The sequence below is a fragment of the Lagopus muta genome, chromosome 3 (genome assembly GCF_023343835.1).
Source record: "Lagopus muta isolate bLagMut1 chromosome 3, bLagMut1 primary, whole genome shotgun sequence".
NCBI classification, from domain to species: Eukaryota; Metazoa; Chordata; class Aves; order Galliformes; family Phasianidae; genus Lagopus; species Lagopus muta.
This window is the reverse complement of record NC_064435.1, coordinates 311,043-331,264: the sequence shown is the minus strand read 5'-3', so window position 1 is coordinate 331,264 and position 20,222 is coordinate 311,043. Positions and strand designations below refer to the sequence as shown.

Below are 20,222 nucleotides of genomic sequence, written 5' to 3'. Positions count from 1 at the left end.
GGGCAGTGAGTGACACAGAGCTCTCACCATGTCTGTGTGGATGTGACATTGAGTGTCACCCTGCTGCTGCCTCCGATGGCACAGCGGGTTCGGCTGGGCCTCAGTGGGGCCAATCCCTCCTCTAGGCCTCAGTGGGGCCAATCCTTTCTCTGGGCCTCAGTGGGGCCAATCCTTTTTCTGGGCTTCAGTGGGGCCAATCCTTTCTCTGGGCTTCAGTGGAGTCAATCCCTCAGCTGGGCCTCAGTGGGGCCAGTCCTTCCTCTAGGCCTGAGTGGGGCCAATTCTTTCTCTGGGCTTCACTGGGGCCAGTTCCTCCTCTGGGCCTCAGTGGGGCCAATTCCTCTTCTAGGCCTCAGTGGGGCCAATCCCTCCTCTAGGCCTCAGTGGGGCCAATTCTTTCTCTGGGCTTCACTGGGGCCAATCCCTCCTCTGGGCCACAGTGGGGCCAATCTCTCAGCTGGGCCTCAGTGGGGCCAATCTCAGCTGGTCCTCAGTGGGGCCAATCTCTCCTCTGGGCCTCAGTGGGGCCAATCCCTCCTCTGGGCCTCAGTGGGGCCAATCCCTCCTTTAGGCCTCAGTGGGGCCAATTCTTTCTCTCGGCTTCAGTGGAGCCAATCCCTCAGCTGGGCCTCAGTGGGGCCAGCCTTTCAACTGGGTCTCACTGGGGCCAATCCTCAGCTGGGCCGCAGCCAGGCCACAGCCAGGCCCACAGTGGGGGCCTCAATGAGGCCTCAGCAGGGTAAGCCCTCAGCAGGGGCCTCACCCAGCCCCTTTTCCAGCCCCTCACCCAGCCCCCCAGCTGGGTCAGGGTGAGGTCAGCCCTTCAGTCAGCCCCTCAGTGGCACCCTCAGAAGGACCAGGCCCTCCACCAGACACTCATCCTAGTCCTCTGCCAGCCCCACAGCAGGGACCCAGCTGGCACTCAGCCCCACACAGCCAGGCCTCAGCTGGCTGGGCTGGAGCCAGACCCTCAGACCTGCAGCTGCCCAATGCCCCGTGCTGGGCCAGAGCTGCTCTCCGTGTCCTCCCAACTTGGCTGTGTCAGCCCCTCTGCAAAGCCAGGCTGTTCCAGGTATGGCTGCCATCAGCCTCACCCCAGGGCGTGCTGCTCCTCCCAGCAACAGCAGACACAGGCTGGGCCCGCAGTGCTCAGCAGCCGAACCCATGCAGGCTCCAGGATGGGCTGCCCTCATCCCAAAGGATGCCCCGTTCCCACGGATGACGGTCCCTGCAGTGTGGGTCCCTGCAGCCTCCAGTGTCCCAGCCCTGACTGGGGCACCCAGGCCTTGGCCCATGGGGTCTCACTGCCACCTGGTGGGTCCCCATGGTTCCCTGCTCAGGGCATCCCTGGTGAAGCCTGCACCGACACCAGGAACTGCAGGAGCTGCCAGCAAGTCCAGCTGGCAGGTTCAGCCATCCGGCAGGCACAGTGCCTATGACACGGCTGGCACCTGCAGGGAGCACAGAGAGGCAAAGCAGAACGCACTGGATGTCCCAGTTGAGGGATTGGCCCCACTGAGGCCCAGAGGAGGAATTGGCCCCACTGAGGCCCAGCTGAGAGATTGGCCCCACTGAGGCCCAGAGGAGGGATTGGCTCCACTGAGGCCCAGAGGAAGGACTGGCCCCACTGAGGCCCAGCTGAGAGATTGGCCCCACTGAGGCCTAGAGGAGGGATTGGCCCCACTGAGGCCCAGCTGAGAGATTGGCCCCACTGAGGCCTAGAGGAAGGACTGTCCCGACTGAGGCCCAGAGGAGGGATTGGCCCCACTGAGGCCTAGAGGAAGGACTGGCCCCACTGAGGCCCAGAGGAGGGACTGGCCCCACTGAGGCCCAGCTGAGGGATTGGCTCCACTGAAGCCCAGAGAAAGGACTGGCCCCACTGAGGCCCAGAGGAGGGATTGGCCCCACTGAGGCCTAGAGGAGGGATTGGCCCTACTGAGGCCCAGAGGAGGGATTGGCCCTACTGAGGCCCAGCTGAGGGATTGGCCACACTGAGGCCCAGAGGAGGGATTGGCCCTACTGAGGCCCAGAGGAGGGATTGGCCCCACTGAGGCCTAGAGGAGGGATTGGCCACACTGAGACCCAGAGAAAGGATTGGCCCCACTGAGGCCTAGAGGATGGATTGGCCCCACTGAAGCCCAGAGGAGGGATTGGCCCCATTGAGGCCCAGCTGAGAGATTGGCCCCACTGAGGCCCAGAGGAGGGATTGGCCCCACTGAGGCCTAAAGGAGGGATTGGCCCCACTGAGGCCTAAAGGAGGGATTGGCCCCACTGAGGCCCAGAGGAGGGATTGGCCCCACTGAGGCCTAAAGGAGGGATTGGCCCCACTGAGGCCTAGAGGATGAATTGGCCCCACTGAGGCCCAGAAAAAGGATTGGCCCCACTGAGGCCCAGAGGAGGGATTGGCCCTATTGAAGCCCAGCTGAAGGATTGGCCCCACCGAGGCCCAGCCGAACCCGCTGTGCCATCGGAGGCAGCAGCAGGGTGACACTCAATGTCACATCCACACAGACATGGTGAGAGCTCTGTGTCACTCACTGCCCTGTTCCAGAGCTCTGCAGCCATGTGAAGGTGCTGGGAGAAGCCCACAGGCAATCCCCGGGGCTGACTGGCTGAACGGCCCCATCCCACACACCTTCATGCGCCACATGGGGACGGCAGTGCAAGCCCTGCGTGCTGCATGCAGCCTGCAGCCCAGGGACACGACCCATGGGCATCCATCCCTGCTGGGGAGGCACAGAGAGGTGCTGGCAGATACCTAAGAGTTACAGCACCTCAGTCTGAGCACCAGGAGAGCCCCTGCACAAGCGAGAGCTCGCTAGCAAACAGACCAACGAATAGAGATGTGCAGCAGCGTGGGTGCTTCAGGTTGAGCCACGCTGCTCCAGAGGGAACGGAGCTGCTGTGAATTACCGGGAAGGGAGCAGAGAACAGAACAGCACCTCCTGAGGAGTTCATTGTCACATCTTGTTGTCCCACGTCATGAGAGATCAGACAAGGACAAGAATGACGAAGCATGGGGAAGGACGGAGTGCGCTCCACATGCTGGAAGAGGCAACCAGGAGGTGGAGGACACAGTCTGGAAGAGGTGACCAAGAGAGGGAGGATGCAGTGGCGTTGGGGTCGCGTGTTCAACACAAGGACCAGGGCTATGGCAGAAAACATTGGGTTGACGGAAGTATTTTCTGGGCAGTGGAGCTGAGGGCTCCTTGCAGCAGGATGAAGGCCAGAAGTTTGCATTGGTTCAAAAAGCTGTCAGACCAAGCCATGGAGGAAAAGCCACCGAGGATTCCTGCGGAGCTACAAGGCAGAGCTATGTGCCAGGAGCCACAACTTGAGCTGGAGAGCAGATACCGACCTGCTGCTTTCTGCTGCTGTGCTCTCATGCAGCTCACTGCACACACAGTGCCCTTGGCTGGCATTGGGGCTGGATGGACCTCACAGATCCTCCTGCTAATGGCACCAGTCTGTGCCACGGGTTCTGGCAGGGCCATGGGACCGGTAAGGTGCCGGCTGTCAGAGGATGGTGGCAGGAGCTCCAAAAGGAGCCGGTGCCATTCCCTGCCCCAGCCCATTCAGCGAGCCAGGAGGCTCCAGATGGCTTCTCTGGGTTCCGACTGCGCTCCCATAGGAAGTGCTGGATTTCCAAAAAAGAAGCTGAATGAAAACAGGACGTTGTGTAAGGAGAGATCTGCATACATTTGCATAGTTATGAGCTAGTTGCATAACGGAATGCATCTGAGTAGCATCTGAACGCTCTTTGGAGGCACTGGGGCAGTAGGTGAAGGAAAGGGTCGGGTGGAAAGGAGCTGCTGCCCAGTCCCTTCGGGAGCATCACACCACAGTGGAGCACTGTAGAGGTTCTCTGTTTGATGGGAGAAGATTGGGTTGGGGAGCTGAAGCCCCCAGCACACCATTGCTGTGCCCCTGGGTCAGGCCAAGCCACAGCCACCAGCAGGAAGCAGCAACACACCCACAGCACGGGCAGCTTTCCCCACTGCGATGGCATTCCCTGCCATGGGGGCCGTAGACCCCCTGAGCGTGCCTCCAGGCGTGGGACATGGAGCCCACCCACCCCACTGCCTCCACCAGAACGCATCAACCCCCCCCAACAGCCAACACGGGCAGCATGCCTGCTCCCTGCCCCCAGCCGTCTGCCAAAGGGGCTGGGCATCCCCTGCCTCTGCTTCACGAGTCGTTCCAGCCTCCCTCCCCCCCCCACATTCAGCCATTCGGTACCGATGTCCTCTGCCCTCAAAGCCCATCCATCAGTTGGAGCAGATCTCCTGCTGCTCTGCTGTCGCGTGCTGATAAACCACCCCTAGCAATCTTATCGCCTGCTCCACGCGCTGCCACCCCGTGCTGCTCCCACCTCCTCCCTGCATTCTCTCCTCTGCTCCTCTCCCACGTCAGCGTTGTTCAGCACATCTGGCTGTGGGTCGTGCTCTGCTCCGTGGCGCTGCCTGTCCTGGACACGCGTCCCATCAGAGTCAACACACCGCATCTCTAGGGCTGCGGTCTGCATTCATCCCGGGGCTGCTGGTTGCCTTCAATCCTTCTCCTCTGCAACCGTTTCCCAACCCAGGCTCCTAATGCGTGGCACAAACGTTTCTTTGGCGAGTGCAGGGCATGACTTTGTGTTTTGTACCGTTCCTTTTCCTCCCGTGACTCTCAGGTCAATGCCAGCCATCGCTCTGAGAGCTGCTCCAGCCCTCACCCGTTGGCCGAGCTCACCGACGCACACCTGAGCTTGTGCCAAAGCCTTTGATGAAGACAGGCATAGGTTTGGCTTTCAGGGTCCATATTCCCCTTTCAGCACAAAGCAAGGAGGACCTTGGCTGTGCTTACCCTGCTGCAGCCTTGAGGCTGATCCAGGAGACCAAAGTTATCGTCTGCCTTTGCTGCTTACCAGCTTTGCTGCTGGGGGCAGCTGCTCTGGTTTGGTTTTAACATCACAAAACCGGGGCTCAGCAATAACATTCCAGGGTGTCTCTGCTTTTGTCTCCTCCTCCAGAGGGGAAGGTGGGATCGCCTTTAAGCTCAGCCTGTTACTTTCTCCTCCTGAAAGAAGTCAGACGGGGGAAAAGGAGCAGAAGATATCGTTATGATGAAATCCCAGCTTCATTTTCCACATAACTGGTTCTGCTTCTTTTTCTAGTCAGAATTAGTGTTTGAAAGCTGTCGGGACGGGGAGCTCACAGCTCTGATGTGCACTTAACTCCTTCCTGTGGTCACAGGATGGGGCCACGTCCCCCACGTCCCCCTGGGCTGAGCATCCCAGCTGCAGCCGGTGCCCACCCTGCTCTCCCCGTGCCCGCTGCAGGGTAGGGGTGCTCAGGCTCCGCTGCACCCACCGGCATTCCCCAGGGCCAGAATGTCCACGCAGGGCAGGGGCAGAGCCTCAGCCTCAGGACAGGAGGTTGTGGGGCGGCTGTGAGTGCTGGGGAGCTGCAGGGGGGGGGGATGATCCTGGAGGGATGGAAAGGAACCGGCTGAGATTTGCGAAAGGAAACCACGGGCTGACGGGCAGGAAATTCCCTGGCAGCTGAACACAGAGGTTGGAAAATGGGAACGGTGGGGTCCTGGGGCAGCTCAGCCCTGTGCTGCTCGTGTGCTGCTGCACCGAATGCGTTGCGCTCCGCTGGGCATCGCTACCCGCAGCCCTGCTCCGCACAGCAGGAAGGAGGCAGCAAACGGAAGGGGGCTCTGAGCAGCCCTGGGGCTGGGAATCATAGAGTCACACAATTCAGGTTGGAAAAGACCTCAAAGATCACCGAGTCCAACCCCAGCCCAACCATCTCACCCCAACTCTTACAGCCCTCTGCTAAATCGCGGCCCTGAGCACCACATCCAATGGCTGTTAAACACAGCCAGGGATGGGGACCCAACCGCCTCCCTGGGCAGCCATTGCAGTGCTGAACAGCCCTTCCTGTACAGAAGTTCCTCCTGAGATCCAAGCTAAACCTCCCCTGGCACAACTTGAGGCCATTTCCCCTCGTCCCGTCACCAGTGAGAAGAGAGCAGCCCCGCTCTGCTGCAATCCCCTTCCAGGTACTGGAAGAGAGCAATAATGTCTCCCCTCAGCCTCCTTTTCCCCAGACTTTTCCCTGCAGCCCTCCCAGCTCCATGGGGCACAGCTCAGAGACTGCAGCCCTCCCAGCTCCATGGGACACAGCCCAGCCCTCCCAGCTCCATGGGGCACAGCTTAGAGACTGCAGCCCTCCCAGCTCCATGGGACACAGCTCAGAGCCTGCAGCCCTCCCAGCTCCATGGGGCACAGCTCAGCCCTCCCAGCTCCATGGGACACAGCCCAGCCCTCCCATCTCCATGGGGCACAGCCCAGCCCTCCCAGCTCCATGGGGCACAGCTCAGCCCTCCCAGCTCCATGGGGCACAGCTCAGAGCCTGCAGCCCTCCCAGCTCCATGGAAGGAACAGCCCCAGTTCCTTCAGTCTCTCCCCATAGGCCACATTCTCCAAGCCCTTCCCCAGCCTTTCTCTGGCCCTGCTGCAGCACCTCCATGTCCCTTCTGTACTGAGGTGCCCAAAACCAAAACGCAGCACTCGAGGTGAGGCCTCAGCAGAGCTGAGCACAGGACGGGACGATTTCCAGTCCTGCTCACCATTCCTGCTCCAAGCTGTTGGCCTTCTTGGCCGCCGGCGCACGCTGCTGGCTCCCATTCAGCCCACCGTCCATCAGCACACCGGGAAACTGCACCCAAGTCTCTGCTGGGGCTCTGAGCACCCTGAGCCCTTTCAGCTGCTGCGAGGAGGGAAGGAAGGAGATCGGTCGGACAGAATCCAAGCAAACTTTGTGCTACAAGCAGAGAACAAAAGGCAGCAGCCCTCTGTTCCAGCAGCACCCTCACAACTCAGCAGCTGCCGATGGCTCAGAGTGCTCCTCCAGACCCCTGGGGTTTGGCCCCAACCTCCCTTGTGCCCCATAGCGCTGCTTTCACTCCTCTGTGTCGCTGCCCCTCTGCTCTCCCCACGGCCACCTGCACGCCCCGCTCACACGCAGGGCCTCAGCCGCTCCAATATTAGCTCACCGCGAGCAGAACAGCGTGTGCTCCATGTGGCTCACAGCCACACTGCGTGTCCAGCTCTGCCTGTCTGCATGGAGCGCTGCCACTTGTGCTGCTCGGCTTTCCTCTTATGGAAGCACATGTGGCGAGCTGGGGATGTGCAGGAGCTGCCAGGAACGTGCCACAGCCCACAACGGCAGCACTGAGACCTTACAGAGCATGCTTCCTTCCTTCCTTCCCAGCTCCATGGGGCACAGCTCAGAGCCTGCAGCCATCCCAGCTCCACGGGGCACAGCCCAGCCCTCCCAGCTCCATGGGGCACAGCCCAGCCCTCCCATCTCCATGGGGCACAGCCCAGCCCTCCCAGCTCCATGGGACACAGCCCAGCCCTCCCAGCTCCATGGGGCACAGCTCAGCCCTCCCAGCTCCATGGGGCACAGCTCAGAGCCTGCAACCCTCCCAGCTCCATGGGGCACAGCTCAGAGCCTGCAGCCCTCCCAGCTCCCTGGGGCACAGCTCAGACTTCCCAGCACCACGGGGCACAGCTCAGAGCCTGCAGCCCTCCCAGCTCCATGGGGCACAGCTCAGAGCCTGCAGCCCTCCCAGCTCCATGGGGCACAGCCCAGCCCTCCCAGCTCCATGGGGCACAGCTCAGAGCCTGCAACCCTCCCAGCTCCATGGGACACAGCACAGAGCCTGCAGCCCTCCCAGCTCCATGGGACACAGCCCAGCCCTCCCAGCTCAGTGGGGCACAGCTCAGCTCTCCCAGCTCCATGGGGCACAGCTCAGCCCTCCCAGCTCCATGGGGCACAGCTCAGCTCTCCCAGCTCCATGGGGCACAGCCCAGCCCTCCCAGCTCCATGGGACACAGCCCAGCCCTCCCAGCTCCATGGGGCACAGCTCAGCCCTCCCAGCTCCATGGGGCACAGCTCAGAGCCTGCAGCCCTCCCAGCTCCCTGGGGCACAGCTCAGAGCCTGCAGCCCTCCCAGCTCCATGGGGCACAGCTCAGCCCTCCCAGCTCCATGGGGCACAGCTCAGAGCCTGCAGCCCTCCCAGCTCCATGGGACACAGCCCAGCCCTCCCAGCTCCATGGGGCACAGCACAGAGCCTGCAGCCCTCCCAGCTCCATGGGGCACAGCCCAACTCTCCCAGCTCCATGGGACACAGCCTGCAGCCCTCCCAGCTCCATGGGGCACAGCCCAGCCCTCCCAGCTCAGTGGGGCACAGCTCAGAGCCTGCAGCCCTCCCAGCTCCATGGGGCACAGCTCAGCCCTCCCAGCTCCATGGGGCACAGCTCAGCCCTCCCAGCTCCATGGGGCACAGCTCAGAGCCTGCAGCCCTCCCAGCTCCATGGGGCACAGCCCAGCCCTCCCAGCTCCACGGGGCACAGCTCAGCCCTCCCAGCTCCATGGGGCACAGCTCAGAGCCTGCAGCCCTCCCAGCTCCATGGGACACAGCTCAGAGCCTGCAGCCCTCCCAGCTCCAAGGGGCACAGCTCAGAGCCTGCAGCCCTCCCAGCTGCATGGGGCACAGCTCAGCCCTCCCAGCTCCATGGGGCACAGCTCAGAGCCTGCAGCCCTCCCAGCTCCATGGGACACAGCCCAGCCCTCCCAGCTCCATGGGACACAGCTCAGAGCCTGCAGCCCTCCCAGCTCCATGGGGCACAGTTCAGCCCTCCCAGCTCAGTGGGGCACAGCTCAGAGCCTGCAGCCCTCCCAGCTCCATGGGACACAGCCCAGCCCTCCCAGCTCCATGGGGCACAGCTCAGAGCCTGCAGCCCTCCCAGCTCCATGGGGCACAGCTCAGAGCCTGCAGCCCTCCCAGCTCCACGGGGCACAGCCCAGCCCTCCCAGCTCCATGGGGCAGAGCTCAGCCCTCCCAGCTCCATGGGGCACAGCTCAACCCTCCCAGCTCCATGGGGCACAGCTCAGAGCCTGCAGCCCTCCCATCTCAGTGGGGCACAGCCCAGCCCTCCCAGCTCCAGGGGGCACAGCTCAGAGCCTGCAGCCCTCCCAGCTCCATGGGGCACAGTCCAGCCCTCCCAGCTCCATGGGACACAGCCCAGCCCTCCCAGCTCCATGGGGCACAGCTCAGAGCCTGCAACCCTCCCAGCTCCATGGGGCACAGCTCAGCCCTCCCAGCTCCACGGGGCACAGCTCAGCCCTCCCAGCTCCATGGGGCACAGCTCAGAGCCTGCAGCCCTCCCAGCTCCATGGGGCACAGCTCAGAGCCTGCAGCCCTCCCAGCTCCACGGGGCACAGCCCAGCCCTCCCAGCTCCATGGGGCAGAGCTCAGCTCTCCCAGCTCCATGGGGCACAGTTCAGCCCTCCCAGCTCAGTGGGGCACAGCTCAGCTCTCCCAGCTCCATGGGGCACAGCTCAACCCTCCCAGCTCCATGGGGCACAGCTCAGAGCCTGCAGCCCTCCCATCTCAGTGGGGCACAGCCCAGCCCTCCCAGCTCCAGGGGGCACAGCTCAGAGCCTGCAGCCCTCCCAGCTCCATGGGACACAGCCCAGCCCTCCCAGCTCCATGGGGCACAGCTCAGAGCCTGCAACCCTCCCAGCTCCATGGGGCACAGCTCAGCCCTCCCAGCTCCACGGGGCACAGCTCAGCCCTCCCAGCTCCATGGGGCACAGCTCAGAGCCTGCAGCCCTCCCAGCTCCATGGGGCACAGCTCAACCCTCCCAGCTCCATGGCACACAGCTCAGAGCCTGCAGCCTTCCCAGCTCCATGGGGCACAGCCCAACTCTCCCAGCTCCATGGGACACAGCCTGCAGCCCTCCCAGCTCCATGGGGCACAGCTCAGCCCTTCCAGCTCCATGGGGCACAGCCCAGCCCTCCCAGCTCAGTGGGGCACAGCTCAGAGCCTGCAGCCCTCCCAGCTCAGTGGGGTACAGCCCAGCCTTCCCAGCTCCATGGGACACAGCTCAGAGCCTGCAGCCTTCCCAGCTCCATGGGGCACAGCTCAGCTCTCCCAGCTCAGTGGGGCACAGCTCAGAGCCTGCAGCCCTCCCAGCTCCATGGGGCACAGCTCAGCTCTCCCAGCTCCATGGGGCACAGCTCAGCCCTCCCAGCTCCATGGGACACAGCCCAGCCCTCCCATCTCCATGGGGCACAGCTCAGCCCTCCCAGCTCCATGGGGCACAGCCTAGCCCTCTCAGCTCCATGGGGCACAGCTCAGCCCTCCCAGCTCCATGGGGCACAGCTCAGAGCCTGCAGCCCTCCCAGCTCCATGGGGCACAGTTCAGCCCTCCCAGCTCCATGGGGCACATCTCTGCCCTCCCAGCTCAGTGGGGCACAGCCCAGCCCTCCCAGCTCCCTGAACCCCTCCCCAGATGCCTGCAGAGGATGCACCTCTGGAGGGTGAGCAGGAGATGCTCTCAGCAGTGCCTGCTGTCAGAAGGGGTTTTCAGGAAACTGCCCCGTTTTGCTCCCAGGAGGGCTGTGGTCCTGCAGCGTTAATGCACGCGGTGTGCCCTGCTGTCAGCACAGCTCTGGGTTGGCTGCAGGTCGAGCACACGTGGGCTGTGCATTTGTGCAGAGGAGGTAGAGCTCGGCACACAGATCCTTCATTTGCTGCCTCATGTTTGCCCGGCAGGAGCTGCTGAGTGCTGAAAGGAGGCAGCGCAGAGGATGTTTGTCCACTCCCACAGGCTGTCTGCCACCGGACTGACCCTTACTCTGTGACAAAGTGCGACTTGTGCAAAGCCACACGGCGTCACCGCGTCCCAACCCCATCCATCACATGGACATAAACGCAAGGAAAGCAAAGGGCCTCGAGCAGCCAGGAGGGAGGGAAGGAGGGAGGGGGGCAGGGGATCCGGCCCCAACCTCGGCGCTGCCCACGTTGGCATTGCTGGAGCCCTGGAACAGAAGAGGGGGGGGATCCAGCTTCATCCCTGCATTTGGCTGCTGATCCAGAGGCGGTGGAGCGCTCTGCAGAGCACCGCGTGTGAACCAAGCCTGAAAGGGGCTCACGGATCCCCTCAAACTGGGTCAGCTGAAATGCAGGTTGAGCCCAAATGGTCCCGAATCACAGAATGGCAGAGGGAACTGCAGGGGTCACCTGCTCCAGACCCCAGCTGAAGGGTGAGCACAGTTCTTGCACGTGGAACAGCACCAGGAGCTCCTGCCCCACTGCTCCATATGGGGACCGCTCTGTGAAGCTGCTTTCAGATCCCCACTCTCCTCCATCCAAACCACGGCTGAAAGCACAGCGGTGCGGTTCCAATCCAAGCCCTTGGGGCAGCGGCGTCTGAAATGTCTGACCAACCCGGACCTGAGACAGGCAGGACAAGCAGGAGATGAAAAGCAGGCAGCTGATGCTTGAATGTGGACAGGCAAGGCAAAAGGAGGCTCCACTGTGTGTTTGAGTGGTGAGGGGCTGCAACAGCTGCCCAGAGAGGCTGTGGATGCCCAGTCCATCCCTGGAGGTGTTCAAGGCCAGGTTGGATGGGGCCCTGGGCAGCCTGGGCTGCTGTGAAACATGGAGGTTGGTGGCCCTGCCTGTGGTGGGGGGTTGGAGCTTCGTGATCCTTGGGGTCCCTTCCAACCTGAGCCATTCTGTGATGCTATGATTCTATGATTTTTCCAGTGAGGAGAAAGGATGTCATAGAAAGAAGATCAAAAGATACAGGAGTGCAGGAGGGAATTAAGGATAAAGGGGTGAAGAAAAGGCGATGGATGTGGGTGTGCTGTGCAGCGATGGGCATTGATGGCCCTGGGCAGGATCACTGCAGCGGCCCGGCATCACAGTGCCACGCTGGGAACGCTGCACTCAAAAAGCTGGGGTTGGAATGCAGGACCTCAGAAATCCGGTGCTGCCAGAGGGGATTTGCATTCCTCAAAGGATCTCCAGGATTTGTGCAGGAGCCACCTGTGCACGGGAAGCACTGCGGCTCCGGGACGCAGCCAGCGTGAGTGCAAACCACAGCCGAGCTCAACCAAGGCCTCGTGTGGATGGAAAGTGTTTCCTCCCCAGAAAACAGCAGGCAGCAGAGCGCAGCCCCCCTGGGCAGACCCACAGATCCCATCTGCGTCCCATTTCTGATGGCTCACCCCAAGGGGAAGAGTGGGGGCCATGCAGCGACTGCCCCATTGCAGGCCTGCAGCTTCTGGCACAGCGCAGCTCGGCACCAAAGGCTGCATCTGCATCCCGTCGTTTAATGGCCTTCAATCAATTTCCCTCCCGCAGATTTGCCTAATGGCTTTGAAAATCATTTTCTACTTTGGCTGCCGTGAACACCCGACGGCGATGAATTCCACAGCGCTGTCCCTAAGAAACGCCATCAAGAATTACTGCCCTCGCTGCTGCAAAGCCCTTCTGTTCTGCCATCGTTCTGCCCAGCCGCTCAGCTGCTTTCCCAGCTTTCAGCTCTGCTTTGTGCCCAGGTTCTGCTGCCCTTCCTGTGCCCTTTTGCAGCTTCAGAGCTGAGTGTGCCCACACTTGGTGGCACCTCCAAGTGCTTCCAGCTCCGCTCGTCTCCCTCTTGCACGATTTGTGAGCGCTGCACAGCGGTGCCAGCTGCCATCTGCACCGCAGCCAACGAGAACTTTGCTCTCCTCCAAACCCACCTGGCAAACGTTTCACCCTGGCAATTTGTCATCGTTTCTGTTATGGATTCGTTAGATAATTCTGATCGTTTGCTGCCACATTTGGAGGCTGCTCCTCCAATGTTCCCTGCACGACGACTCCGTCTGTGACCTCCCTGCAGTCAATGCCACGCTTCGCTGCCTTCTTACAGCAATATCTCCCCAGTGACCCCGCTGAGACCCCCTCAGCTCTTCACACCCTCTGTTCAGGTTCTTCCCTTCCACGTTTTGGAGCACTGCTTTTTATCTTCAGCCCACGCCTGGCCTGTGCTGGGATTGAGCTCCCACCTGCTGAGGGCAGCTCCTGGAGGCAGGAAGTGCTTCCCAGCACAGGGTTTGCACTGAGGCTGGGAATGGGGAATGGTGGCAGCAAGAAGGCAGCATCCAAGGCCAGGTTGGACGGGGTTCTGGGCTGTGAAATGTGGAGGTTGGTGGCCCTGCCTGTGGCGGGGGGTTGGAGCTTCGTCATCCTTGGGGTCCATTGCAGCCCAACCGTTCTGTGATGCTATGTGTGACCCACAGATAAGAGCATCCACCGGAGCACCGCAGGGATGCGTGGGGACGGATGCTGCAGGAAGGGCTCTGGGGCACAGCGTGTGCTGCTATCTGTCCCCAGCCCTTCTATTCCCCGTGCTTATTGCCAGCCAAACCTTTACACTCTGATAAGAAGCAGCGACTTCCTTAGCTTCCTTACCCACAGGGCCCATCTGGTGCACGATGGGGTCACCCAGGAGCTCACAGGCGCATCGATGGGCAGCAGTGGTGTAACTCTGGGGGATGCCCTGGAGGGAGGGTGTTACACAGGCAGGATGGAGTGGCACGAACTGCCATCAGGTGCTCTGTGGCACGGTGCCCCTGCAGGCACCGTATCATAGAACCACAGAACCCCAGCATGGCTTGGGTTGCACAGGAGCACAGCACTCACCTGGTTCCAAGCCCTGCTGTGTGCAGGTCGCCAACCAGCAGCCCAGGCTGCACAGAGAGCCCACAGTGATTGAGATTGGTCGGGTGCCATAGAGGTTGATAGGGTGCCATAGGGACCCATAGGGTGTCATAGGGACCCACAGGGTGCCATAGGGATCCACAGGCTGCTATAAGGATCCACAGGGTGCCATAGGGACCCATAGGGTGCCATAGGGATCCATAGGGTGTCATAGGGATCCACAGGGTGCCATAGGGACCCATAGGGATCCACAGGGTGCCATAGGGACCCCTAGGGTGCCATGAGGATCCATAGGGTACCATGAGGATCCACAGGGTGCCATAGGGATCTACGGGGAGCCATAAGGATCCACAGGCTGCTATAAGGATCCACAGGGTGTCATAAGGACCCATAGGGTGCCATAGGGATCCATAGGGTGCCATAAGGACCCACAGGGATCCACAGGGTGCCATAGGGACCCATAGGGACCCATAGGGATCCATAGGGTGCCATAAGAACCCAAAGGGTGCCATAGGGACCCACAGGGTGCCATAGGGATCCATAGGGTGCCACAGGGATCCATAGGGTGCTATAAGGACCCATAGGGTGCCATAGGGATCCATAGAGTGCTATAAGGACCCATAGGGTGCCATAGGGACCCATAGGGTGCCATAGGGTGCTATAAGGACCCATAGGGTGCCATAGGGATCCATAGCGAGCCACAGTGATCCATAGGGTGCCACAGAGATTGATAGGGTGTCATAGGGACCCATAGGGTGCCATGAGGATCCATAGGGTACCATGAGGATCCATAGGGTGCCATAGGGACCCATAGGGTGCCATAGGGATCCATAGAGTGCTATAGGGATCCATAGGGTGCCATAGGGTGCTATAAGGACCCATAGGGTGCCACAGGGACCCATAGGGATCCACAGAGTGCCATAGGGACTCATAGGGTGCCATACGTTGCTATAAGGACCCATAGGGTGCCATAGGGATCCATAGGGTGCTATAAGGACCCATAGGGTGCCATAGGGATCCACAGGGTGCCATAGGGACCCACAGGCATCCACAGGGACCCATAGGGATCCATAGGGTGCCATAAGAACTCACAGGGTGCTATAAGGACCCATAGGGACCCATAGGGTGCCACAGGGATCCATAAGGATCCACAGGGTGCCATAATCATAGAATCCCAGCATGGCCTGGGTTGCACAGGAGCACAGCGCTCACCTGGTTCCAACCCCTGCTGTGTGCAGGTCGCCAACCAGCAGCCCAGGCTGCCCAGAGCCACATCCAGCCTGGCCTCCAATGCCTGCAGGGATGGGGCATCCACAGCCTCCTTGGGCAACCTGTGCCAGTGCCTCACCGCCCTCTGGCTCAAAAACTTCCTCCTCATATCCAACCCAAACCTCCCCTGGCTCACTTTAAAGCCATTCCCCTTGTCCTGTCACCACCCACCCTCACACACAGCCGTTCCCCTCCTGTTTATCCGCTCCCTCCAAGCACTGAAGGCCACCATGAGGTCTCCCTGGATCCTTCTCTTCTCCAAGCCAAACCAGCCCAGTTCCCTCAGCCTTTCCTCATAGCAGAGCTGTTCCAGCCCCTCGGTGCCCTCCTCTGGACCCTCTCCAAGAGCTCCACGTCCTTCCTGTGCTGGGGGCTCCAGGCCTGTGTCCCTGTGGTGCTCGGTGAACCCACAAAGGAGGCTCCTGGCACCTGGAGATGCCACCGAGGGCCACAGCCCCACCTGAGAACCACAGGACGGGGCTGGGCTGCGGCGAGGGAACGTCTCCCAAAACAGCAACCAGGCAGCGGGGTGGAGCGAGCAGGGTGGGACAAATAATGAACGTGCTGAAAGGAACCAGAACGGCCAGAAAGGAAAGGAAAAACAGCAAACGAGCCAGGAACTGACAGAGGAATGAGCACAGCTGGGGAGTTCCTTGCTTCATGCAGCTGAATGGTTCCTGCTGCAGAGAGCGAGGCCCGGAGGGGGGCTGAAGCTCTGTGCCGGCTCTGCCCCCCAGCACAGCGCTGATGGGGCAGGAAGGTCCTGAGCTCCACTCTGCGCCTGGTGTCAGCAGGGAGACCCCACTGAGAGGGGATGGGGTGGGGAGAGGTGGAGGTGGGGGCAAGGAGAGGGCTGGAAGGGATGGGGACGGCATGCGGCATTGCTGCGGCTTGTGTCACGCACTGGGTATGAAGTCTTGGCCACGGAGCTCTGCTTGGGGCTTCTGTTGGGTTTTTGTTGCTGTTCCTTTATTTTTTCTCCTTTAAATTTGGAAATGGATGGGGTGGAGACCCCATTCCTGTAGGTGTTGGAGGCCGCGGATGGAGCCCTGGGCAGCCTGAGCTGGTGGGGAGCAGCCAACCCACGGCAGGGGTTGGAGCTCAGTGCTCTTCGAGGCTCCTTCTGACCCAACCATTCTGCATTTCTGTGCTTCTGTAAGTCCCAGCCCTGCCGCAGGCTGCACGGACACGGGGTGGGATGGAGGTCGGACATCCTCGAAGGGCAAACCGAAGCATTTGGCTTCATCAGACCGTCGGCTGCAGCACACCGCAGGCACGCCGTTGGTACGGTCCCACCCCGCACCCCTATCTCCACATCGGAGACAGATGGATTTGATTCCAGCTTGAGTACTGGGAAAAAGTTCCCGTCCAAAAGAGCGGTGATGCCACTGCACAGCTGCCCGGGGAGGGAGGAGGGGTGGGGGGGGGAGTCCCCATCTCTGGGGGTGTTTCAGAACAGGGGAGATGCAGCCCTTGGGGATGCGGTCAGCGAGAACGGGGGGCTGAGCTGCGGTTGATCCGCTCCAACCTCAGCGATTCCGAGGTTCTGAGCCCCGGGGCGGGCGCTGCGCGGGGCGGCCCCTCCTCTCCCCGCGGGGCGGTCCGGGGGCGGTCCGTGTGCGGCCTCGCGTCGGAGGGGGGGTGGCAGAGCCCGATCCGTCCAGCCCGGAGCGGAGAGGTGCGGGGATGGCGGTGCCGGAGCCCGACGCTCGTTTGGCGCAGGAGAAAGAGGAGGAGAGCGAGGAGGAGAGCGAGATCCTGGAGGAGAGCCCGTGCGGGAGGTGGCAGAAGCGCCGCGAGCAGGTGGGGGCCGGGAGCAGCCCCCCGGGTGCGGGCGGTGCCGCGGGATCCGCCGGAGGGCGGTGCGGGAACGGCCCGCGGGGTGCGGGAAGGGGGGGGGGCGGGAGGCAGCGGGAGAGGTGCGGAGAGAGCGCGGTGGGGAGCGGGGCTCGGCGTGCCCCGGTGCGGTGAGCGCCGCGCGGTGGCTCCGGTGCGGGTCGTCCCGGTGCGGGCCGTCCCGGAGAGCGGCGCTCCGCGTCCCGTGGCGGCGGCAGCGCGGTGTGTTCGCGGGTGAATCGCAGAGGAGCACCGCTGTGGCCGCCGCCTCCGGTGCGGAGGATCCGGTCCGTCCTCTCCGGAGGGTCCGTCCTCTCCGGAGGGGCCGCCGCAGCCCGTCTTCCCCTCCGGGGCCCCGCACGGCGCTTACGCGGTGCCCGTCCGCGTCCCGCGGAGCTCGGGGTCGCCTTCGGACCTCTTTCCCCCAGCCGCGTCCCCCCGTACCCGTGCGATGTGCCCTGGAAGCGGAGCCCGAATTCCCCCCCCCGCCCCCATCGGGGCGCCCGGAGACGGCGCCGGAGCCGGGGTAAATCCTCGCCCCGGGCGGAGGTGGGACGGCGATGGCAGAAAAGGGCCCGTCCCACAGTAATCCCCTCTGTATGTCCTGCTAACAGCCCGGTGCGGCTCCCTGCGCTCTGCCCTGCCTTTGGGCGCCCCTCGTTCAGAGTCAGACATCAGAGAACCGTGCGGGTTGGACGAGATCCCCAAATCCACCCTCCAACCCATCACCGCTGTGCCCATCAACCACGTCCCTAAACGAAAGCATCGACTTATTAAGGTTGGAGAAGACTTCCAAGATCCCCAATCATGCCCATCCCACCGTAGTTTCCGTGTCCCCATAGTCCCCATGTGCCACATCTCCACGGTTGTGGAACACCTCCAGGGGACTCCATCACTTTCCTGTCCTGGCCCAATCTGTGCTGAGATGTGGGTCACCTTCCTGTGGCCCATCCCGTGTCCCCCCCCCCTTCCCTGCAGCACCTCCGTGCCCGTGGATCACAGTTCCATCCCTCTCCCCGCCTCCCCTGCTCACAGTGGACTCACAGTGCCTTTGCCTGACGCAACATCCAGCATCCCACATCTGCACCCCCAGCTCGTCCTCCCAGACCAGCATCCAGCCCACGGCTCTTTTGGGATGGGTTCTGGAGGTGCCCACCACCATCACCTGAATGCTGCACCCAAATGGGTGCTGAGCTCCGGCTCCGGTGCTGCGTCGCGGTGTCCCTCATCCCCCAGGGCTCACGGTGTGCAGTGGCTGCTGCAGATCCTGGCTCTCTGTGGGACAGCCTGAAGGGTGGGGAGAGCTGTTGGGAAAGCAGATTTTCAGCTGAGAACAACCCATGTTGTCCGTGTTCCTCCTTGCCCAAGGAGGCTGTGGATGCCCCATCCCTGCAGGCATTGGAGGCCAGGCTGGATGTGGGTTCTCTGGGCAGCCTGGGCTGCTGGTTGGCGACCTGCACACAGCAGGGGTTGGAACCAGGTGAGCGCTGTGCTCCTGTGCAACCCAGGCCATGCTGGGATGATTCTATGATTATGGCACCCTGTGGATCCCTATGGATCCCTATGGCACCCTATGGATCCCTATGGCACCTTATGGATCCCTATGGTACCCTATGGGTCCCTATAGCATCCTATGGATCCTTATGGCACCCTGTGGATTCCTGTGGCACCCTATGGATCCATATAGCACCCTATGGATCCTTATGGCACCCTGTGGATTCCTGTGGCACCCTATGGATCCTTATGGCACCCTATGGATTCCTGTGGCACCCTATGGATCCTTATGGCACCCTGTGGGTTCTTATGGCACCCTATGGATTCCTGTGGCACCCTATGGATCCATATAGCACCCTATGGATCCATATAGCACCCTTTGGATCCTTATGGCACCCTATGGATCCATATAGCACCCTATGGATCCTCATGGCACCCTATAGATTCCTGTGGCATCCTGTGGATCCATATAGCATCCTATGGGTCCTTATGGCACCCTATGGATCCTTATGGCACCCTATGGATTCCTGTGGCACCCTATGGATCCATATAGCACCCTGTGGATTCCTGTGGCACCCTATGGATCCTTATGGCACCCTGTGGATTCCTGTAGCACCCTATGGATCCATATAACACCCTATAGATTCCTGTGGCACCCTATGGATCCATATAGCACCCTATGGATCCATATAGCACCCTATAGATTCCTGTGGCACCCTCTGGATCCATTTAGCACCCTATGGATCCATATAGCACCCTGTAGATTCCTGTGGCACCCTATGGATGCATATAGCACCCTATGGATCCTCATGGCACCCTATAGATTCCTGTGGCATCCTGTGGATCCATATAGCATCCTATGGGTCCTTATGGCACCCTATGGGTCCTTATGGCACCCTATAGATTCCTGTGGCACCCTCTGGATCCTTATGGCACCCTATGGATCCTCATGGCACCCTATGTGTTCTCTGGGCAGCCTGCTCTGGCCGTTGGTGACCCTGCACACAGCAGGGGGCTGAAACTCAATTCTCAGCACGGTCCTTTTCAACCCAGGCCATTCCAGGATTCGGTGATTCCCTGTGGATGCTGACCCAGTGGTGACACGTAATGATGTATATTTTAATGCCACGAGGGCCCTTTCAGCAGCAGTGCCGTGGGCCAGAACCGATCCCAGTCTTTTGTCCCCACGTCCTCTGCTGCAGCACGTGGCAGAGCTGCAAACAACCACGGCACCGTTGGCAGCACTGCCAGCAGAGCTGCATGGCAGCATCGCAGAGACAGCAAACGTGGGGGGAAGTTGAGTGTGAGACGTGGCTGCGTATTGCTGGTGCTTCGGTCGTGCTCCAGGAAGAAAACACGCCGATGTTTGTGGCTGCTAATGCACACACAGCCCTTCTGTTTCACAAACATTCTGATTTCCTCGAGCGCAACACGCCTCGCCGCCGCAGGGATTCCCTCTCGCTGCCCTGATGATTGGCTCTCGTTATTTATGCTCTTTCCTTTGCTTTTGCAGGACAGCCGTGGCCCTGCATGCGTCCTGCATTGCTGTTCTGGGTGCGTGGTGCTGCATGCTGGGTGTGCAGCGCTGTGCTGGCTGTGCAGTGATGTGCTGGTGCTGTGCTGGGTGTGCACTGCTGTGCTGGGTGCACAGTGCTGTGCTGGTGCCATGCTGGATGCATGGTGCTTTGTTGGGTGCACAGAGCTGTGCTGTGCTGGATGCGTGGCACTGTGCTGTGCTGTTCTGATGCCATGCTGGGTGCACAGTGCTGTGCTGGTGCCATGCTGGATGCACGGTGCTTTGTTGGGTGCACAGAGTTGTGCTGTGCTGGATGCGTGGCACTGTGCTGTGCTGGTCTGTTCTGATGCTATGCTGGGTGCACAGAGCTGTGCTGTGCTGGATGTCTGCTGCTGTGTTGTGCTGTACTGGTGCTGTGCTGGTCTGTTCTGATGCCATGCTGAGTGCTCAGTGCTGTGCTGGGTGCACAGTGCTGTGCTGGTGCCATGCTGGGTGCATGGTGCTTTGTTGGGTGCACAGAGCTGTGCTGTGCTGGATGCGTGGCGCTG

The 20,222-nt window shown here is 61.3% G+C and overlaps 2 protein-coding genes across 2 annotated transcripts in view; both read left to right on the top strand.

Moving 5' to 3' along the window:
• Positions 1-16,450: 16,450 nt before the first annotated feature.
• Positions 16,451-20,222, top strand: part of NRBP2 (nuclear receptor binding protein 2) — a 28,458-nt gene continuing 24,686 nt past the window's right edge. Inside the window, exon 1 of the mRNA XM_048940185.1 lies at positions 16,451-16,631. Coding sequence (XP_048796142.1) covers positions 16,515-16,631 — 117 coding nt within the window. The 5' untranslated portion in view covers positions 16,451-16,514. The remainder of the gene's footprint in view (positions 16,632-20,222) is intronic.
• On the top strand, positions 17,027-20,222 carry LOC125691175 (uncharacterized). Its single transcript, XM_048940213.1, has 2 exons — positions 17,027-17,190; positions 17,279-20,222. Exon 2 carries the CDS (start codon positions 17,847-17,849, stop codon positions 18,789-18,791), a length of 945 nt encoding a protein of 314 aa, XP_048796170.1. The 5' UTR covers positions 17,027-17,190; positions 17,279-17,846; the 3' UTR covers positions 18,792-20,222.

Excerpts from the sequence above, each read along its gene's own strand:
- LOC125691175 (XM_048940213.1), top strand. The coding sequence starts at position 17,847 with ATGGGTGCTGAGCTCCGGCTCCGGTGCTGCGTCGCGGTGTCCCTCATC.